The following is a 20,571-nucleotide window of genomic DNA, read 5'->3' as shown; positions in this document are numbered from 1 at the left end:
CTGTCGTAGTCGTCTCATGTGGTCACGGTACTACTAAGACACCGGGGCACTCGCTCCGCCTCGCGGTAGAACGCTTCGTGCTTCGTGGACACGATCGAGACGTTTACAGCAAAGCTGTATACATCTGCTCCCCAGCGGTTTCACCTCCGTGGGCAAAAACGCCAAGGTGCCAAGAATACATTTACACGCTGCGTGCTTCGCCCCTCGCCAGGTTTCACGTTAGCGGAAATGGCCCGGATTTTTTGTCGCTGCCGTTAGTTCCCCAACTTTACACCAATTCAATGTAATTTTTGCCCTCCTAAAACGCATGTGTACATACTTTTCAAGCGATTCTGAAATACCCGGCGCTACTTCAACTACTACGAAAATGAAAGGCTAGATTCGTATAAAAGGTAAGCTAAAGCACTGCCTATATTTGGAGCCATGCAACGCGGCAGCTACGGTGTGTGTAAGGAAATTTTCGAAACAAGCTAAAGCTAAAAAAGAAAATAGATGAATCTGTTTTATAATTCCTTTTTATGCGTGATGCTCAGTGTATATAGACCCTCACGCGAATCTCGTCACCACATGCTTCTCTTTCCACATTAGCATATTCGGTTTAAAGCGAGGGGGTCACGGAAGAATTTCCCTGTAGACAATTGTAGATATATCTCGGCTATCGCTTCGTTTTACAAGATGGTGAGTAGTAGCAGTGTTTTGTCTCTGCAACGCTGCAGTTATCGCAGCGAAGCGCAATAACTGCAGCGTTACCGAAGCGCAATGTACATACGTACTCTATAACGAGGTTACAACCCTCGTTGCAACGATCATCATCATCATCAGACTGTCTACGCCCACTGCAGGGCAAAGGCCTCTACCATAGATGTCCAATTATCCCGGTCCCGTGTTAACTGCGACCAATTTATCACCGCAAACTCCTTGATTTCATCTGCCCATCTAACTTTCTGCCGCACCCTGCCACGCTTGCCTTCTCTCGGGATCCACTCTGTTACCCTTAATGACCAACGGTTATCTTGCCTTCGCATTACATGCCCTGCCCACGTCCATTTCTTCTTCTTAATTTCTACTAATATGTCCTTAACACGCGTTTGTTCCTTGACCCACTCCGCCTTCTTCTTGTCCCTTAACGTTACAGCTGTCATTTTCCGTTCCATTGCTCGCTATAACGATATACAACGATATATCGGCATACCGTTACATACATCGATATATCGTTACATATATACCACAACGATATATCGCCACAACGATATAACCTTGCAAAGCCTATAGGCTTACAGATTCTGCCTTGAGCGTTGATTTTACTGTAGCGCGACTGTTTTTCTTTTCTTGCAGGATCGTAGAAGTGTTCAGCAGAAGGCTACAAGGTAAGCCATTCTAACACTGAAATAACACCAAAACACCCTCATCTCGCGCACCTAATTAGGTGCTCATAACCTCCATGGGTTAAACCAGAAGTCTGCGAACCTAAAATAAGTGTAGGACCCAATGATTATAAGCCAATTTTGCGGGGAAAATAAGGACTTTCATTTTTGGTGTACACCCGGACCACGGGCCATTCATGACCCCTGAGCGTAAAATAAATTTTAAAATAAATACACCGAAAACTTAAATGTATAGGTGTCACGCCTTAGAACTACGAGCAACTGGTTAACTTGTCTTATATTTTTTTTTTGGTTTCCAGTTCAAGAGCGGTTAACGAAGCAAATTGCAATGGCAGTCACGGAAGCCGTCGGTCCCACAGGCGTGGGCGTGGTGATACAGGCGACGTAAGTATCCTAGCCGATTCACATATATACACCACAACGTGAGGGGGGAATAAAGCCGCTCTGGCAGCCAAGCATACATCGCACGTGTACTCCGTAGGTTGAGAGTTCTGGTCTCTCCCGGCGCATGTTTTTCATCATTTTAAACATCCCTTGCCCTTTAAACAACCCTTGCCCTTATCGGCCTTCTAGACCGCTGGCCTTCCCTCTGTGTTCAAGCATCGTCTCCCAAAAAGCAGGAATTTCTAGGCAAGCTGCTATCAACACTAATTCAATGTCACTTCCAGTGGAATTTCAACGATGTTTTGAGGAGCGTCCAACACAGCGAGTTCTTCCAATATACAGCCGCAAACTAGAGGGCCAGAACTACGTGCCTTCAGATCTGCAATGTAGATTTCCGTTAAAGCACGTGGCATGCGTTCTAACGGGCAACCTAGCTTTAGTGGCTCGATGGCTATACCATTTTCGCAACCGCAAGAAGCGAAAATTGCGCCCCTCGAAAAAACAATGAAAAGACGGGCTGAAACACGCAACCTTCGTAATTTAGAAGAGCCGAACTAGGAGACCGTGGCAGAATTTCGAGTTTATCCGTTTCAAAGATGTCCATTTCAATCATGATGTAGGTACACTTGCGAGGCCTCCGACCAATGACGTGTGAAGAAACCGACGCCTCGTCTTGCTTGTTTTGCGTCACCACCTGATCGTCTGCTTGTAGCCAATCAAAGTTGCTCGAAACAGAGGAGGGCAAAACTGACAATTCCTCCTGTGGGAGACCTCGAAAACGATTGGACGATGACAACCTGTTATCTGTAGCTGGACTCTGCTGTAATACCCAAATTCCAGCTACACCGGCCCGGTACTGCTTGGTCTGGTCCAGTTTCCACCGAGTGTCCATGTCTCATACACAGGTACATCAACACCCTCGCGGTCAATTTACGGTACCCGATGTTGAATATTGATCTCGCTCTGCGACTCCCTTGTCTCAAAGGACGACCAGTCCATGTCCCCCTGCACCGCTTCGTTCGTAAAGTTTTGCAATGCTATTTTTCAAGAACCCGCAACGCCGAGCGCGCTGCAGATTTGTGGTCGCAATCTTCTCGTTCCGCTTGATGACGAATTGATTGCTAGTGATGTCCCCTTCGTAACGGGGTAATTACGCGTCATCTTACCAAAATAATATATCTTCGTTGTACACTCTTCGGTTAATCTTTCCGGATCTCTTTTTTGCTTGCTTTGTAGATTCCCAGCGATCCCTTCTTTTCCATCCTCTCTTTCCACATGAGCGTCTCTGTTTCCTTAACTTGCTTTTTAACTGCCCCCCCTTGTTTATTTGCCGCGGTCAAGGTATATTTAGTCGCCAGCTTTCGCGTCCTCTTCCGCCATTGGGTGTCCACACTTTTAAGGTACACGTACCTGTGCACTATGGCTGCCCAGTTCTTCTCATCTAAATGTCTAAGCCGCTCCTCAAAACGTATCTTACTTTGCGCTTCCCTCGCCTCAAATGAAGCCCAACCCATATCACCTTGTACCGCCTCATTTGTAGTCTTACTGTGAGCTCCCAGTGCCAATCTGCCGACTGCCTTTTGGTTGCAGGCGCCGCGCGCTGCACTACACTACAGCGAGTGCAGCCAAATCGAAGGCACCTCGTACATACCCCATCATTTTGTGTATACGTATATTTCCCCACAAAGCTGAGTTCTTAAGGAATCTGCTCTAGGCTCAAAAAGCAAAGCACTGCCCTTGGAACTTTAATCTTTCGGATGTCCAATTTCTCTGCCCTGTTTTAGATTCATTTTGTTTGTCTGCCTTGCTCCATTTTTGGTACCTTGGCTGTATCATTCTTTACTGTTCTTTCCGTATTTCATCGTACCTAAAAACTTTAGCTGTCCACCTACGTTAATCCAGTGCTCTCAACCTTCCATCGAAAAAACATGTTACTCAGCTTCTCGAACCTCAAAACTACGCCCAGCCCTGCACGCTTCGTTGTTTTACCATGCGCTCCCAAGGCCGAACAGCCTACCGTTCTCTGGTTCACTGCAAGGCATGCTAAAGCGTCTTATTATCAACCAAAGCACTGCATTCGCAAATCTCAGGCCCCGAACCATTACTCCTGTCGACATTCCTCTCACTACACATTATACCCCCACAGAGCTCTACGCTTCATTAGAGAGTTCTAGCAGTCGGTCTGTGCCGTCGTTTACGTGGTTACCGTGATTACCGGGACCCGACTGCGCCTCCGCCCGCGGAACTACTGCCCCTACCGCGACGAATGCACAAGTGCCCAGACGGGTCCCGGTCAACACGGATACGTACGCACGTTGCTCTTAGTTAATTCTGAAGTAGCTGTCCCCTTTTTATATTCCTAGACTTAGGGTAATTCGCATGACACTACGTCAGCGCAAGTCGTTGAAAACCGTAACTCCCGCATTTTTAGTGCTAAAATTTAACCCGAGGTCTGTGGCCACTGTTTTATGAACCATTGCAGATCGCTCTCGTTATTAGCTAAATGAACAATGTCTGCGTACATTCCCGGAATACGCTGTTGCACCGCTTCGCCTTGAAACATTTGCATTAGGTTGAACCCTCATCGACTTCGGTTCCTTTCTAACCCTGCCACGTAACGCATAAACAGTACTGGGCTCAAAGAGCATCCCTGTTTCAATCCTCGACGAGTGTTTTATCTGCTGTGCGCATTTCTGCTCTCACCATATCAGGCGCACTCTACATCTTTAGACAGCTGTTGGCGAGCACAAGTTTCAGCACTTTCCAGTTTGTTTTTTCATACGTCCCCTCAATGGCCAAGAACGTCATCCACGATGATCTTTCGAGACTTCTGTTATCACGAACTCCAGGCGCCTGCCAAATTCCATTCTAGTCTTCCCCCCCCCACCCCCAAGGATTTCATTTGCTACCATTCAGTGACGTCACATCTACACTGGAGTATTTCTGGCTGTACGGACACCTGGCCTGCAAGCTGCTAAGCAAAATACTTCCACCCTTACCAGTACGTATCAGTTCGATACCTCCCCTCACACAGCGCACTTCGCTTTTCACACAATCCCTCGTTTACTAGATGGCGCACCATCTGTGAATAACTCTTCCACTTCAGTACTTGCCAGTGCCGGAACTATTCGTTGCGCCAGTCTAGCCTCGTAGTATCCAGCCCAATTCTTTACCTTCTCTGCTCACTGCCTTGCCAGATGAAACTCGTTGGAGCTGTCCTAGAGATTGCTCTTGCAGAGGCTGAAAGAAAAGCCCCTTCCAAATGGCACCAGGCCACGTTGAAGCAAAGTTAGCATATACAACCCATCGGTGCTCGCCTTTTCAACATACCACAGCGCACCAGATGCGCAGCAAGCCACCAGTTCACAGTATGCCTGATCCCACAACCACCTTTTGCTCATTTCAAGACAGCATTACAAATTAGTGCATGTTCGTTTGGAGACCCATGGTACATGCACCTTTGAAAGTCTTAATGACTATTATAGGTACAACTTTTAAGCAATTCACCCCGAGGTGTAATGTAGCCTCAACCACCTACATCAGACAGGCTTGCACAACCCATGCTGCATCAGTCGGGAGTAATACCCCTGTCACACGGGCACTTTCAATCGCGATTGAGTCGATCCGGATCGAGCTCAATCCGGATCGGACACCTGCTACATGGCAGTTTCAATCGCGATCGAGCTCGATCCCGCTCGAACTCAATCCTGGTTTCTCAAGCGCGATCGAGGCTTCCAAGCGCGATCGAACGAAAGCGGCGATACTCTCGTCCCCGCTCAGTAATGGCACAGAATGTGACAACTTCAACTAACGCCACAAATTGTGTCAAATAACTTGACCCAAATAAGCGTGAGGTAATATTTACATAGTTACGTATACCTACGACCGCGCGAAGTTACCAGACGCCGGCCGCAAGTGCATGGTTAGCGCCATCTGGCGAACACAAGCGCAACCCGTGCAACTTCTCAATCGCGATTGAAACGTGTCGTGTAGCAGCGGCAGTACGCCGAGCGCGCTCGAAAACTCGATCGCGATTCAATTCAATCGCGATTGAAAGTGCCCGTGTGACAGGGGTATAACCAAACAACAGCAACTGCCGCACGGAATTGTGCTACAGTGAACTGCAGTGCTGTACAGGAACTAGCGAGCATTAGCCAACCAGTACTAACAATGCCCTAACCCAAACTACTACTGCCATTTTGAAAAGCTTCCACAGTACCAATTCCAAAATATCCAAGCTATCACCCAACATTCCTCCAATGAAACCACTCGGCTACTACAACCACCACCTCTTCTCTCCTTGCTTTGTACCAACATTGCATCACCAGTCATCATGGCTCGGTGCACTGCTCAGTTACGGAAGCCCATACTAACAATGACCAAACCCCCCACTACTCCTGCCATTTTGAAAAGCTTCCCCAGTACCAATTTCAAAATATCCCAGCTATCACCCAACTTTCCTCCAAGGAAACCACTCTGCTACTACAACTACCACCTCCTCCCCTAGCTTTGTACCAACATTGCATCACCAGTCATCATGGCACGGTGCACTGCTCAGTTACGGAAGCCCACAGCAGCAGTAAACGTGCATCCGGAAGGGGGATCGTGCCCGCCGTAGCGAGCATCTGCACGCTGTGTCTTCAGTCGATAAACCAGTCCAGCTGGGCCACATGACTACCATTTATTCCCGATGCTGATCTTGCCCTTCCTTCGCAGGCACATGTGTATGGTGATGCGGGGCGTGCAGAAGGTCTCGAGCAAGACCATCACGAGCACCATGCTGGGAGTGTTCAGGGAGGACCCCAAGACGCGCGAGGAGTTCCTCAAGCTCGTTCTAGGAGGCCAATGAGACTGCAGCCAGCGGCGGCGACGACTTCCCCCCGCGAGGGAAGGAGCCGCCGCCGCCGCCCCACCACACCAGAGGGTGTTTTTGGTTTTATTGTCGTGATGCCGTTGGGCCCGCCGCTCCAAACGGGCGGGCCAAAATAAAACAATGAAAACAAAATAAAAAAAGGGTAGAGAAGAACACTCGCAAATACAAGAAGCCCCCTCTTTCTCGCTAGGCCGGCTGCCAAACTCTGCGGCGGAGGCCAGGGGGGCAAGAAGGGACGGCCGTGTAGTGAAGTAGTAGAAGCGAGTCAACCCCGGGCCCGCCGAGGGTCGACTGTGTGACGGGCAGCGCCTCAATTGTAGCCGCTGCAGAGTGGAGAGAGAAGGCACCGTTGTGACGCAAGATGTGGCGTTGCCGGCGACGCCGGATGCGTTATGGCGAAGAAGAAAACGTCGCATGCACAGTTTGTTTCTTTTTGCCCCTAAACCACACCCGTTACTTCTGACCTTCGCTAACAGCGCTTTCCCCTGCAGTCTCGCTAAGCAGCTAGTCCCCGGAACAAGCGTAGACGCGGCAGAGTTCATCTTGTGCAGCGTAGGCCGCTTTTTCCGAGGAAGGCAGACAAATGTGGCTAGAAGTTCTGCTAATCACAATCGTCCTGACCTTAAGGCTGCTTCTAAAAGCTCAAGAGGCGTTGGCTGCGGCGCAGGCGGTTGATCTGTCCCGTGCGGTTGCTTAGGGGGAGAGTAGGTATGCGGAAGCATGGGCGACAGCAGGCGGTGTGCGGGACGAGCGTTGCCTCGTGGGCTGCGTTCCCCCAACCACCGTTGCCGTATTCGCGGAGCTAGGGCCCTTCGAACATCATTTGCAGCACCGACAGTTCATTTGCCGCGCTGAGGGCACTCGTTGCCGTTAAAGGGGGGAGGTTGCTTTAGTGTCCAGCACAGCAGTCGGGGGCAGTTCATCCGCCCTGGATAGGCGCTACAGAGCAGTGGGCGGCACCTCGCGATTGCGCGCGGCGCTGCCAGAGGCCTCCTCGAACAGAATACCTCTGTGCTCCCAAGGGAGATCGGCTACGGTACCGCGGGCTGGAGCCGGAGCCATAGTCCTGGCCGCCTTCGTCGCAGCCACCGTAGCGGTCATCGTGGCCCCACGAGTCGTAGCCTCCTCCGCGCCTCGGCCCACCGTAGCCACCACCTCCGCGGGGTGGTCCGGAACGGTAGCCGCCGCCTCCGCCGCCGGGAGAAGTTCTCGGGGGACCTCCTCGGTAGCTGCCGCCACCTCCGCCAGCACCGCCCCGCGGACCCCCGCGGAAGCCACCACGGGAGCCACGCTCTCGCGAGTACTCGACACGCAGCCGGGAGCCGTTGAGCACAACGCCGTTCATGTTGCGGATGGCCTCGTCCGCATCGCGGTCGTCATCAAACTCGAGGAAGGCAAAGCCAGGAGGGTTCTGGGCGACCCAGACCTGGTTGAGGTGGCCGTATTTTCCAAACTCGCGCTCCAGCTCCTCCTTGGCCATGTTGTCACCCAGGCCGCCCACAAAGATGCGGGTCTGGGGCTTGCGGTCGTACGACTGCGACACAGAAAAACAAATTACATCAGCTTGGCAGATCCACATTTTGAAAAATTAATGACCCTTTTAAATTGGAGAAAATACCTGCCCTCACTTCTCATAACTGCATCCCCCCTACCCGACTAAAAAATGCTGCGGTCAAATGCCAACTACATGCAAATAAGGCACAATTAAAACCTGCAACAAAAAATAGTGCAAACTTTCCTACAAAGGTTTGAAGAGCAGGTTCCCCTTGAATAGCTGCGAGCAAGAAGTGCAAAGCTCCACCAAGTTAAGGCAACTTCCTTTAGTCTTGTCTCTAAAGCATGTAATAGGCTTATTGAACAGCGTTATTGCAGTGATACTTGCAGGAATCACAAAAGTAGCTGGCTTCGACCAAAACTTGACTTTCCTGCCCACACCTATAGAAATCAATAGTATACTATCGACACTTCAAAGTTCAAATGGACATTTTCCCATTAAAATTTAGTGCTTTCTGAGTTTGCTCGGGGAGCTTGCATTATCTACTGTGTAGTAGAAACATTTACATCCTCATTGATTTTGTTTTTCTGCGCGCACGAAGATTTTTTGAAGCACCATTGGTGTCATGCGACGGATGCTCAGACGACAGAGAGATGGTTCTACACGAGACTTTTTGGATGACATTAGCATCACCGACTCCGAGGACAACATTTCATCATTGGATTTCAGCCCCGAAAGCAACAGTGCGCCAAACCGGCCCAGAACCTGATACCCTGTCCAACACAAGCCCCAGAAAATGAAGCACTAAAACTAAACTGACAAACAAAAACGAGCAGAGCAGAAAACGAATGTTTTCTGTGATGCATGTGCAGCTAACCTATGTTTCGAAGAACTGTCTGCACAATGCATTAAACCTACCAGTGCCAACATTGTCTGCGTCAAGGAATTTTACAGTTAGGCATTTGATATTTGCAGGAGTTGTGAGCTGTTAGTTTATATATCCTAAATATTTTGTTTTTCCTGCGTGGAGAAACACCCCAAGTTTTTTAATGACTTTTTGTGTTCGTCCCAAAACTAGTCTGCGCAACTTACTTTTCCAAAATTCGACACCAAACACTTATAATTTGCACGTTTGTTGAGACCGGGAAAAACTGTGTGCTAGACTACCCGAAATCACTGCTTCTCTCGTGGGCAAGAAAGTGCCAACGAAGGGTTTGACAGGCTAGTTCTGGTGTTCATATTCTCTCCTAAGTTAATGTTCTCTTATAGAAAGCCATCTCGTGACATGCCTGCGATGCAATAGCAGAAAGAGTAAGTGCTCTGATGCAGTACGCCCGCCCCGGCACCTAAATGTCCCGACAACCTGTCGGCGCCGCCGATGGCCTACAGCTGCCGAGGCCCAGAACAATGAGAACCGTGACACAAACTGTACAAGCCAAGATCTGCAATGGCACAGCAAGGCTACACTGACTCAAGGAAAGAATGGGCGCCGTGCACCCTGGATAAAAGGAATCTCCCAAAATGAACACAGCAAGGTGCCCATTTCATTTCAGGGTGCCCATTTATGGGGAAAAAAAAAAACGTTTTTCAGGACTTTTAAGACTGTGTGTGGGGATTCCCAAGCTTATTACAAAACAACGCGCAAGGCATTTGTCTCAACTCACTTTATTGGAAGGAATGGCCCCGTAAATTGCAAAATAGCAACAGTACAGTGAAACAAGGTCAGTTTCGGGCCCCCGGAAACCGAAAAAATCGTCAATATACTGTGCAGCTTTCTTGCCAGTTACATTCCGTAAAGCTCTCTAACCACATGGTCCTTTCCAGCCTTGCATTGTTTGACACGCACTCCACGTCTGACATGTAGAGTTGGCAACAGCACTTTGTTGTCTATGTGGCTATTTTTGAGCTAGATTTCCACAGATAATTAGCCTTTCCCTCGCAATGCAGCTTCCCTTGAGCCACCAATAAGCTACAAGGCATGAGGAGCACTCCCCACGTTAAGTTTGGTCTGCCGACAATACTGAACGGCTGAACGCATCCCACAAGTATTGCTCAGTGAGTATTACGCAGGAAAATTCACATATTCATTGACAACAATTTTCCGAGAAAAATAAATCTGACCCCATTTGCTAATCAATTTGCTTGCATGCCAACATTACTGGCATTCTCTGCACATGAGCAGCAAGTGAGTGTGGCAGCTACAGAAAAACACGTTGCCACCTAAGTTCGCATAAAGGGGCGACTGCATGCAGCAAATTTGGCGAGCGATGCGACAAGCCGAACTCGGACTGTGTATGCAAGCGGCCTAGAAGTATGGGTTACAAGATAATACACCAGTATTATCTTATCAGCAGTGTATTATCTTGCCCCTAGGTCACCGTACCCATTGAGTTACCCTTGTGTTGTTCAGCAAATTCATTGCATGCGGTTAACCTTTCAAAATAAAATGTACACTCGCAATCCTCTTTCATATCGTGCCTCTTTGATATGTAATTTTGAGAGTAAAAGCCCACTCACTGTACCCATTAATTTGCTTCACTGAAAGTTTGGAACATATATGACAAACCAGTTTAACATCAATGCTATAGTGCAGTCGCAAGGGGCACCTAGTAAAATAGTCTTGGCAGCAGTCATGGGCCCGTTGCCAGTAAAACATAACAGCATTAGTTGCCTCAGCCAAAAAGTAACCCGTGGTTACAGTAGAAAAGTACCATCGTTACTTTTCCCATTACTGCATAAAACTAACATCCCAACCAAATAATTGAGTTCATTTAATAGAAACGTGCGAAGACATGCAGGCAGACGAAATAGCATGCAGTAAAACCATAGACGAACGGAACCGAAAGAGGGGCACACTCAAACCCAACCCTGTGTACGCCTAATTTTGTCGCATCAACTTTTCTCGATTTTCTGCGTTTTTACATTTCAATAAAAATCTCTCTTTTGTTGATGCGCCCTTAGTGTCAATATGAGTGCCCCATTCGCAGTGGGTCACTGCGGTGGTCTTTAGATGGATAAAGCAGCTTCCTCCCTGGAGAAGGCCTAGTTGCCAGATTATTTTTTTCTTAGTCTTGTTTTTGTTCGACTCAAGACAAAGGAAAAGCTTTAAGAAATCAAGCTCAAGACCACCCTCCAACCTGTTGGTTTTCAGCAGGGAAGACATGGCAAAGAAGAAAGTCAGAAAAAAGGAAAAGCGCAATCTGTACGTCAGCCTTTAACGAGTGTTACTGTTGGATAACTTTAAAAAAAGAAGTACCTTGAATGGTATCTCCTGTTGCAGTTACTATGTAATAAAATGAAAGTTAGAGTGTAGCAGTTACAAGTTCCCCCAACTGATAAGTAACTAGTTACTGTCCAAGACTGATTGGCAGTGTCTATTCTCACGGCAGCCGTGTCCGTTTCCAAATTCTCACGGCAGTCACCTGTGATTGGCTAAGCACGCCACCTGCAGTGTCGTTGGGTCAAGCATTCTGAGAACAAATTCAGCCGACTGCTTTCGTGGCACTGCGGTACAGTACTCACTTTGCGTTAAAGACTTCAGTTCGAATTTGGAATAGCGAGACTTTTCGTTTTTGCAGTTTTCAGAATTTGCCAAGGTTTTGTGCAGCAGGCTTTTGTCAGATTTTTTTTTTTTTTTTTTGCAGTGGAGTTATTACAATATTCATCACACAATCGACCCACAAGACTAACCGGATAGGTGAGGTTTTCCACAGAAGTCTAACAGGCTTGTGGAAATTTCCGTGAAAACGTTTCTATGGCAATCCCACGGCTGCTGTGAGAGCAGACTGCCAATAAACGAACTACTGGCTGTAGACTGCCACCAAGTGGTGAAACAAAAGATTTAAAGGTAGTGTATTCATGGCAACCACGAGAATTACCGTAAGGAATTTCGCATGGCTGCCACCTCTGACTGGCTATGAACGCCATACGGAGATTCTATGGAACAAATATTACCTGAAAACGCGTTCTTGCAGCTGCTCCTGTGGCGTTGTGGTATAAAACATGCTTTTTAAACCAGGCTCAGGGTCCACTCAGGAAGGCAGAAGCTTTTTTTAGCTTTCGGTACCTTCGAAGTTTTTGCTTAAGGCGATTTTGCTGTTTTTTTTAATTCTGGTTATTTTATCAAGAGATCGACACACACGACTTTAGAATAGGTTGGATTAGGTTTAATAAAGGTTGTGTTCTGTGTCGTCGGGCTGGGTTAGGTTAGGTTTGTTGCAGTTGAGCCGGATTTACGTAGTTTATGATACGTTCGGTTAAGGCTAGGTTATGTTAGGTTACATTAGGAGGTAAGATTCAGCGAATTTTAGGCCAGCCAGCTTTTATGAAAGCTGCCGTGAGATTAGAAGCAGCATGAATTAAACCAGTTCGGCCACAAATAAAAGCTCTAATTTAAGACCACACAGCGGCCACAGCCCAATCGCGGAACTGCTCGTAACCCGAGCAAACGGCTCGTAAAACTAGCCTCCGAGAGAATATCCCCCCCCACCCCTTGAGAAAACCAACGCCACGGAGTCTCCCGCAAACGACGCGCAGTTACGGACTCTCGGCGGGACGTGCGTCATGCTAGGTGCTCGCTGCTGTCAACAAGGCCGAATGTGATACCAGAGCGCGACGGATGCCAGCACGTTTCCCCGCCCGACATTAAAAAAAAAAAAAATCTCCGCGAACGTTGCACGACTGCGAAAAAACCCCGACGCAAGGGACACTATTTTAAATGCGGAGCATTTAGGCTCTCCGGAGGCGAACCTTCCTCACTGCCAGAACAAATTTAACAGCGCGCATTTCTAATTCGCCGGAGTTTTGCCAGGCGTCTGAGGCAACGCAAATCGGACAGTGTGCAAGTGCAAAGTACCTCACGAAATCATTCCAAATCCCCCCCCAAAAAAATTGTATCCGACAAGGCCCACCGATCGATTATTACGCAATACGCAAAGCACCGTGCTGGTATCAAATTGAGCCGGATATCATCGGACGGGAACCGACCATACGCCTTCGGGCTCCTGAGTGAGATTTGGCGCGTAAGTCCTAGCACAAACAAGGCTTGCTCCGGGCACCGGTAAGCGGCAGCAGAAAATTTCGGCAAACCCCAGTGCCGACTAACCAGGTAGTAGATACCTCGTGGAAAATCAACCAGTAGGGCGCAATTACTTTACGACGCCATGTCTTTTATTTGCAGTTAAAAAAAGCGCAGAAAATGGAGCTGCCATCTTTTCCATAATCTCCGCTAACGCCAACGATTAAAAGCAAGCCCTTAGCGCAAATTATGTGCTGCAAAATTAGAGCAGCGGAATTCCCGCCAGCCAGCTCAAAGATGACCCGACAGGGGCGTTATCTTGGTGCGCCAGCGATAAAAGAGCAAAACACTCGACGGCACAACGTCGATTAGAGACGAAGCAACGAACTCGGAACTCCAGCAAAAAAGAAACTAGCGCGGACGTATCAAGCGCTGAGGTAACTGCCCTTTTATTCCAAGCGCACAGGTGTGCTTACAATGTAGAGCTAAATATCGCAAGCGAGGCTTCTTACGACACGACAGCGGATGTTTGCGAGCCTGCCTAGCGGAGCGCAGATACAAAAGCGATGTAGCTGTACAACTGCAGCGTACCAGCGAACAAAAAGTTAGAAAGAAATTAGCACTGCGCGGCCGACAAAACGCGCCACGGCATTCCACCACGGAGCGAACGCGTTATGGCGCCAAAAGGAACAGACGCTTTCCAAATGTCACGCGAAAACGCTACAACAAAGAAAACATTTTTACACAACGACGCAGACGGCAACTCGCATTGTTACAAACATAGCATACGTGTCGCAGGCATTGCACGACGGCGCTTCTTTTACACGCGTCGCAAACAAAGCGTCCATTTTTTTTTTTTTTTTTCTGGCAAGCCGCGATCTCCCGGAATGTCGAAACTGCGATGCCGCCATCACCGTTGCGGCTGGCTAGGAGGCCGCATATCTTTTCCAGCAAGAAGACGCGAAGTAAACAAAAGATGGCGGCGACGGAATTACTACGCTGACCGACGATTTTTTGTTCAGGCCTCTACCGCGAGGTACCACCTCAAACGGAAGATTATGCGACTAGAAACGGCAATGCGTTCCAACTGGCGCCCGAATTTGAAGCGCACGGGGCAATGTCCGCTCACATTTTGGCACAACACCGAGGTCCCGGAAAAAAAAACAACTCGAAGGCGAACGAGCCGCGACGCCGGGCCCGCCAAAATAACCCGCGCCAACGCCCGGCCTCCCGAGCACAAAGCACGCGCAGCATGGGTCCATAGTCCTAATGCGGCGGTCCTAAACGTTCCCCGCGACGCAGACGCGGGAAAAAATGCCGGGTGGGTTTGGGCGGGTAAGAAAACGCGGCGAAAACCGCCAGCGTTACTAGGTGCGTTTCGAAGCCAGGAGTTAACGGTCAAAAAAGGTTTCTGGAACAGTGAACTCACCATGACTGTATCAGGACGGACGGCAGCGTCCGAGGCGAACGATCAATACGGCTGACTGTAAACAGCGTCAGTCAAGCCGGCGGCGAGTGGTCGATAGCGGCGGGCAACAGACAAACGGAGATGGGAGGCGGCTCCGGGGTTCACTATTCCTTCGGCACGGCGTAGCGTGCGCAGCGTAGCGGCGGTTGGCCGCGTGGATGGAAGGTGGAAAGGAGGACGTCGGCCGGAGCTGGAGAGGGCGTTGTGCGGATGCGGATTCAAACGGATTGGCAAGCCGGGCGAACGCGGCGTGTTATTTCCTTCAGTGCATTGGAAAACGAAAAGTGCAGAACCACCCACTTTTTGGAAGGGCGGGATAAAAATGTATCATTCTTCGACTCGGATCAGGCAGTACGAGGGCTGGTTGTGAATGCGAGATTGGCGAGATCGTGCCCATCGTGCCCTTGGAGGGTTCGTGATGCGTTCCAGACTGTCTGCTATCTTGAATAATAAACGGAATAAACGGTTAATTCCTGAGCGACACGGTTAAAAAAGATCGTTACGATGAAATGTTAATTTTGAACGACCGGGAAAAGGTTGGCGCGTTTTGTGAAATAAAATGAAAGGCGCGGATGTCATCAAACGTTGGATGTCATGATGTCATCGTGTACTAGCGCGTTCTTTCTCGGTCGTCGGGTTAAAGGGCAGAAAAATAAAAATAGCTTCAAGAGGCAGAATTTTTCTAGTAAAACTTGAGTTGAACTTCCTAGAACTTGTTGTATAATAAACTTGAATCAATGCTAGAAATTTTATTATACCGAAAAATGACAACCAAACGGGGTAGTAGAAGAAGAAAAATCGCCATAAAGAAATTTTCTTCGTTTTTGTTGTACTGGCTTTGCAACTAATAATAAATATCATAAATATATATTTCCACCAAGTTCGGCTGTCGTGTGTGCCGTGCATGGCGCCGTGGAAAAGATCATAAATCATTTTTGCTGCAACGCGTTGAATTCGCATCTTTTTAGCGGGAAGATGCTCTGCAAGATGCTAGTGTCCTCGTTAGAACGTTTTTTTTTTTTTTTTCGCCTTCTGACTCACTTGAGTCCTCTTTCGAGAGTGCCTTGAAAAAACAACAACAACAACAACAACAAAAAGAAAACCCAGAGCCCATCCCGCGCGCTCTGGTGGAATTTGCTGTGCTGGGATTCAGCTATTGGTGATTTGAACAGTTGAATTATAAGGAAAGTGGCCCGATCTCTATGCGTCACAGTCTAAGGACACACGATTGGGTGGTAGAAACAATGCGTTAAACAAGGGCCGCCGAAGAGCGCGCCGCATTGCGCAATGTCACGGGGATCATTCTTTGGGAACCTTCCTTTGTATATGAAGATACCCTTCAAAAGTTTAAACCGTAACCGCGTTCAGTAGAACATATTTTAAATAAATTTTAATTCTTGCGCGCACGAGAAAGCTCATCCGAGCCATCGAGTACGTCATCTGCGCTTTGACCCAAATGGCCGACGTCAGGGCTCCCGTGACGTTTCGGGACGGCCGCGATGCTGTTGGCGCGCGCTTTTCCACCTTGTGCACACGTCACAGTTTTTGGAACTGACGTCACGTACGACTACGGCTGGTTGCGCCGGTCGGGCCGTTCTGGCGCGCGCGCTCGCGTCCAGTGACGTCCAATGCGCCTTCCCGTCATGGCGGCAGCGCTGCATCGGCGTTCGCTTCACCAAAACCGAAGCTGACACGAATAAACGGAGCTGTAAGTAATTGTTTATGCTGCGTTCGACAATCTAATGTGCCATTCTATGATCAGCGGGCTCGTACCTATAGCAGCGAGAAAAACGGAACACAAAAATTTCGTGTCAGTGCTCCTTCAAAGTTGGCTTCTCCTCCGGACACAAATGCTGTGCTGGGAAAAAAAAAATTGAGATGAAGTATAAACCGTCTTATATTAAAATATGGAGGAAGACCTCTTTTTTTTTACTTTGTATGAATTTTTCCGTATACTCAACACACGTCGCTGCATGAGTTCATTGTTGCTACCGGCGCGAGACCCGGGATGCAGTGGTTCTAAAACCCAAACTGAAACCTAAACGGAGTCATCCATGATGCTTGAGGAGTGTCTGAAGATTTGGTTCCCGCCATTTAGAACCCTTCAGTGCCTTCAGGTAGCAGCTACCTTGGCTGTGCTCAAGTATAGTGCTAGGCTGCTAGCGATGAACTGCGCTCAGGAACGTTATAAGATTACAGGCGAGGTAACTAACAGCTAAGAAGCAGGAAAGGAGAGGAGTAGCTAGGCTAATAGGCGTAGGTATTCAGTTCAATTATTTTTTACTTTATTTTGAAATCAATCGCCAGTGAGCACGCCACAGGGGCCTTTGATTGATCACGAACACCTCACTCGATGAGCTTTCAAATCTCTATATTTGTTTCTCATAATTTGCGTGCAAATTTCCCCGATTTGCATGCTAAAATTGTCTTTTTTGGCCAAAATTGTGGAAAACCATCATTTTTGTGCATACCGCATAATCTCTTCCTCTTTCAGGATTGGGTTGGGTCTGGACAGGCCTGGGGGGTCGGGGCGAAGCTAGGAATGTAGGATTAATAGTGCTAATTTCGAAGGCTCTTGGAACACAGGCATAGTAATCCCACCCACCAACCCACGTATACCCACCCCCACTAACCAACATTGGGGTACCACAAGGTTCAATTTTGGGGCCAATTTTATTTCCTGTATACATTAATGACCTTCCAGACCAAACGAAACATTCTAGTTGTATTTTTTACGCTGATGACACAATTTATTCTTCTAACAAATGTTTGGATTCCCTAATATCACACCTCAATGTTGATGCCCCTAAGGTCGTTTAATGGTGCAGTGATAATATTCTGAATATTATTGGCGCTAAATTATAGTTTGTGATTTTTTCATCCCCGCCACACACCCACCCACCCACCCACCCAGCCACACACACACACACACGTACACACACATTTTTCCCCCTCTGGGTACATCACTGTCCACACCCGGTCATGGCAATTCAGAAACTAGATCGCTTCCTCACTATTTTTTGGAGCAGAAGAGCTCTTCTTGATCACAGTTCTTAAGAGGGCAGTCTATCTTCCTCACGAACCTGCCTCGTATGAAATGAGGAAGGATTCCATCCCTCGTTCCCCCATCCTGCTCCAAATGAGGGAAAATATCATCACACCACCCTTCACACGAGGTGTCGTGCTTCCAGCATTGAAAACAAGACGTCACGATCGAGACATTTATTTCCCCATTTCCGCTCCGTTGTACGTGTTTGAAAGCGCAGCGATCGATAGGATGCGGAAAACCGGCTCTAACGGCTGAGCCAGGCAAGCGGGCGAATGTTGTCGAACGGGATCTTGAGCAGGTGTCGGTGTGGCTGGAGGTACTGGAACGCCCCGGCAACACCCGCCACAGCCATGCTTATCAGGGCGCCATTCATCAACCGACTAAGCACCTGCATGCAGAAAGCATTGCTCCATTTAATAATAATAATATTATTAATAGTAATACTATATTGCCCTCATTTGTGAATACAGAGTAGCGGGCACATCAAAGCCTACTTAGTCTTTGTTGGACATGAGTGTAAATAATAATAATAATAATAATAATCAATCAATCAATCAATCATGTTTATTTATGTGCCCAGGAACAGCCAGAGGCCTGAGTGCTGGCGCACGAATAGTTATATAAAAACAAAATACAAGAAACATATTGCAAGAAACAAACAAGCGACAAGACACACAGAAATTGAAGTAGTGAAAATGACAGAAATAAAGCACAATAATAAGAAATAAAGAAATAATAATAATAATAATAATAATAATAATAATAATAATAATAATAATAATAATAATAATAATAATAATAATAATAATAATAATATAATATCCCAGGTGAAAATGGTATTTTTTTCTAGCTGGATTATTGAACCAGAAATTTCTTCTGGCTAGAAATATTTCTAGCTAGAAATTCAGTTCCTAGCTCATTTCTAGCTGGATTGAGATTTTGTTCCAGCTTGCAGCTGTTACTTCCACCTAGCATTTGTCAGTCCTGCTGGAAGAAAAAAAAAAACCTGCAAGCTGGGAATAATCGCCTCTAGCTAGACTAAGAATTTTTGTGGTTAGAAGCTGTTGATTCCAGCCAGAATTCATAAATCTAGTCAGAAATGAAGCTGGAAATTATGGTTTCTTGCTAGAAATGCTCTTTCCGTTTTTGTGGAAGATAATTTTTTTTAGTGAGAACATTGCCTCCTGATGGCTCAGAAGTATATACAGGAAGGATAAGACTCATACACTGCTGTACCTGCCAGATATAGCCAGGCTGGGATGGAAGGGCAAGACATAAGACCTACACATACCTACACAGTTAGTTCACCCAGCAGTATTTGAAGCCAGGGGCGGATCCAGGCTTTTTCTGAGGGGGGGGTCAGCTCCCGTCAGTGATGATTATGATGATGATGATGATGATGAGCAGGAAAAGGAGGAGGAGGAGCCTTATTTATTCACCGAAATTTAGTGAAAGCAAAACCATAAGAAATACAAGTCATCAATTCACCTTTTTTTGCGACCTGAGTGGTCATCTTCTTGGAGGTTTAAATTCAAAAATTAAGAGAGGGGTCAGGACATCCGGACCCCCCCTCTGGATCCGCCAATGTTTGAAGCTGCACCTTATCACTCCTGAAACAACTACACTAACGCTGCGCTGTGAACATGAGTGAACGCTGTGGCTGTTGTGCATTCTGGCTAAACACCCTCTCAAGGGTATTGGAAAAGGAGCTAGAAATGTCCGTTAGATACCTTCGAATGCATCCGGACATAACAGCAAGAACCAACTGAAAAAATATACGGGCGATCAGCCGGATTGAAGTGGTGGGGTTTGCACTAGCAGCGCGATTCTTGTTGTGCGACAGATTTTAGTTGACAAACTGAGCTCACTTCAGCCCTCCCTTTCCCCTCCCTCTAAACACCCACCCACTTCGCCACTCTGCTCAACCATCTTCGACTTTTGCCGAGTCTTCAAACTGCCAACAGCAGAAAATAACACTGGGTTTTTGCAAAACGACGCTACAGCAGAGGGGTGAGAGTGATGTAATTATTTATTCAGCTTTTAGTGCAGGGTCAGTATCGCGAATTTCACAAATTACCACTCTAATTATAAAAAATATCATTATAATTATCGTAAGTTGTTTGATTATAGCGGTGCACACAAAAACAGCCCACGTCTTTTCTACAACAATCAATGCTGGAAAGGAGCAACTACTTGCAAGTCCATCCAGGTTGACGTCAGCTTACACGTTCTACAATTTCCTGTTTTTGTCAGCATAACCAACCGCATTACTCCAAATTTTCTTTATTTATTGCTCATATAAATACACACTTAGTACGTGCATTCGGACGTTTAAAAAAATTAGAAAAAGTGTGCTGCGCTGACTGGGTTTCGAATATATTTGTACCTTGGACATACAAGAAAAATCATATGTCAGAAAAGACGTATGCATAGTCATATACTGCCCGGTACAGCATATGCAGGTATGCGTAGAACCAGCTTTTTGACCACGTGTACAAGTGCAGTAGTACCGGTCTGTTAGTGTGATTACTAGTAAGATCCAGTTTGACCATGAACACTTTCAGAACTTGTGCACTTGTGCTTTGGTGTCTGTTGCATATACGTATACATTAGCCACTAATCCCCTCGAAAGCCTTCAAAGAACTACTTTGTAATAAAGAGTACAGCAAAGTTTTATGAGGACATGGGGGAGAGTGTTAACCACGCTGTGATAAGCTGAGCTAGCTGTCTCTGTAATCGTGGAACTGTTACCTTGTCTTGCCAGGCTCGGTTTTTGACGCATTCGTGGTACCTGATCCTGCTGAACGTAACCTGCAATAAGCGAGTACATGAGTCACAGTTACGCAACTAAAATGTGGCATGCACATTCAAGGCACTTGTTATTCCAATTGACGGAAACC

The 20,571-nt window shown here is 47.3% G+C and overlaps 3 protein-coding genes across 4 annotated transcripts in view; 1 reads left to right on the top strand and 2 right to left on the bottom strand.

Moving 5' to 3' along the window:
* The first annotated feature begins 1,225 nt into the window (after positions 1–1,225).
* Positions 1,226–6,813, top strand: LOC144142724 (GTP cyclohydrolase 1-like). The gene is made up of 3 exons (XM_077674399.1): positions 1,226–1,367; positions 1,685–1,769; positions 6,486–6,813. Exons 2-3 carry the CDS (start codon positions 1,714–1,716, stop codon positions 6,616–6,618), a joined length of 189 nt encoding a protein of 62 aa, XP_077530525.1. The 5' UTR covers positions 1,226–1,367; positions 1,685–1,713; the 3' UTR covers positions 6,619–6,813.
* LOC144142723 (uncharacterized) lies at positions 6,687–14,751 on the bottom strand. 2 transcript variants are annotated; one of them, XM_077674398.1, is made up of 3 exons: positions 14,584–14,751; positions 7,683–8,176; positions 6,687–6,965 (listed from the first exon to the last, which is right to left on the bottom strand). In XM_077674398.1, the coding sequence occupies exons 1-3, from the start codon at positions 14,584–14,586 to the stop codon at positions 6,953–6,955; spliced, it is 510 nt and encodes a 169-aa protein (XP_077530524.1). In that variant the 5' UTR covers positions 14,587–14,751; the 3' UTR covers positions 6,687–6,952. The 2 variants fall into 2 exon arrangements, with proteins under 2 accessions (XP_077530524.1, XP_077530523.1); XM_077674397.1 differs by having other exon boundaries at positions 7,650–8,176; positions 14,584–14,747.
* A 3,078-nt stretch (positions 14,752–17,829) lies between these two features.
* Positions 17,830–20,571, bottom strand: part of Cn (Kynurenine 3-monooxygenase cn) — a 36,775-nt gene continuing 34,033 nt past the window's right edge. Inside the window, exons 13-14 of the mRNA XM_077674396.1 lie at positions 20,423–20,482; positions 17,830–18,059 (exon numbers count right to left, since the gene is read on the bottom strand). Coding sequence (XP_077530522.1) covers positions 17,916–18,059; positions 20,423–20,482 — 204 coding nt within the window. The 3' untranslated portion in view covers positions 17,830–17,915. The remainder of the gene's footprint in view (positions 18,060–20,422; positions 20,483–20,571) is intronic.

This window comes from Haemaphysalis longicornis, unplaced genomic scaffold (genome assembly GCF_048455015.1).
Source record: "Haemaphysalis longicornis isolate Haplotype H1 unplaced genomic scaffold, Haemaphysalis longicornis Haplotype H1 scaffold_6, whole genome shotgun sequence".
NCBI lineage: Eukaryota > Metazoa > Arthropoda > Arachnida > Ixodida > Ixodidae > Haemaphysalis > Haemaphysalis longicornis.
The sequence above is the reverse complement of the archived record's forward strand: the minus strand, read 5'-3'. Positions and strand labels throughout refer to the sequence as shown.

Coding starts and splice junctions, on each gene's coding strand:
- LOC144142724 (XM_077674399.1), top strand. CDS start 1,714: ATGGCAGTCACGGAAGCCGTCGGTCCCACAGGCGTGGGCGTGGTGATA. Junction 1,770..6,485: donor GGCGTGGTGATACAGGCGAC/GTAAGTATCCTA, acceptor CTTCCTTCGCAG/GCACATGTGTATGGTGATGC.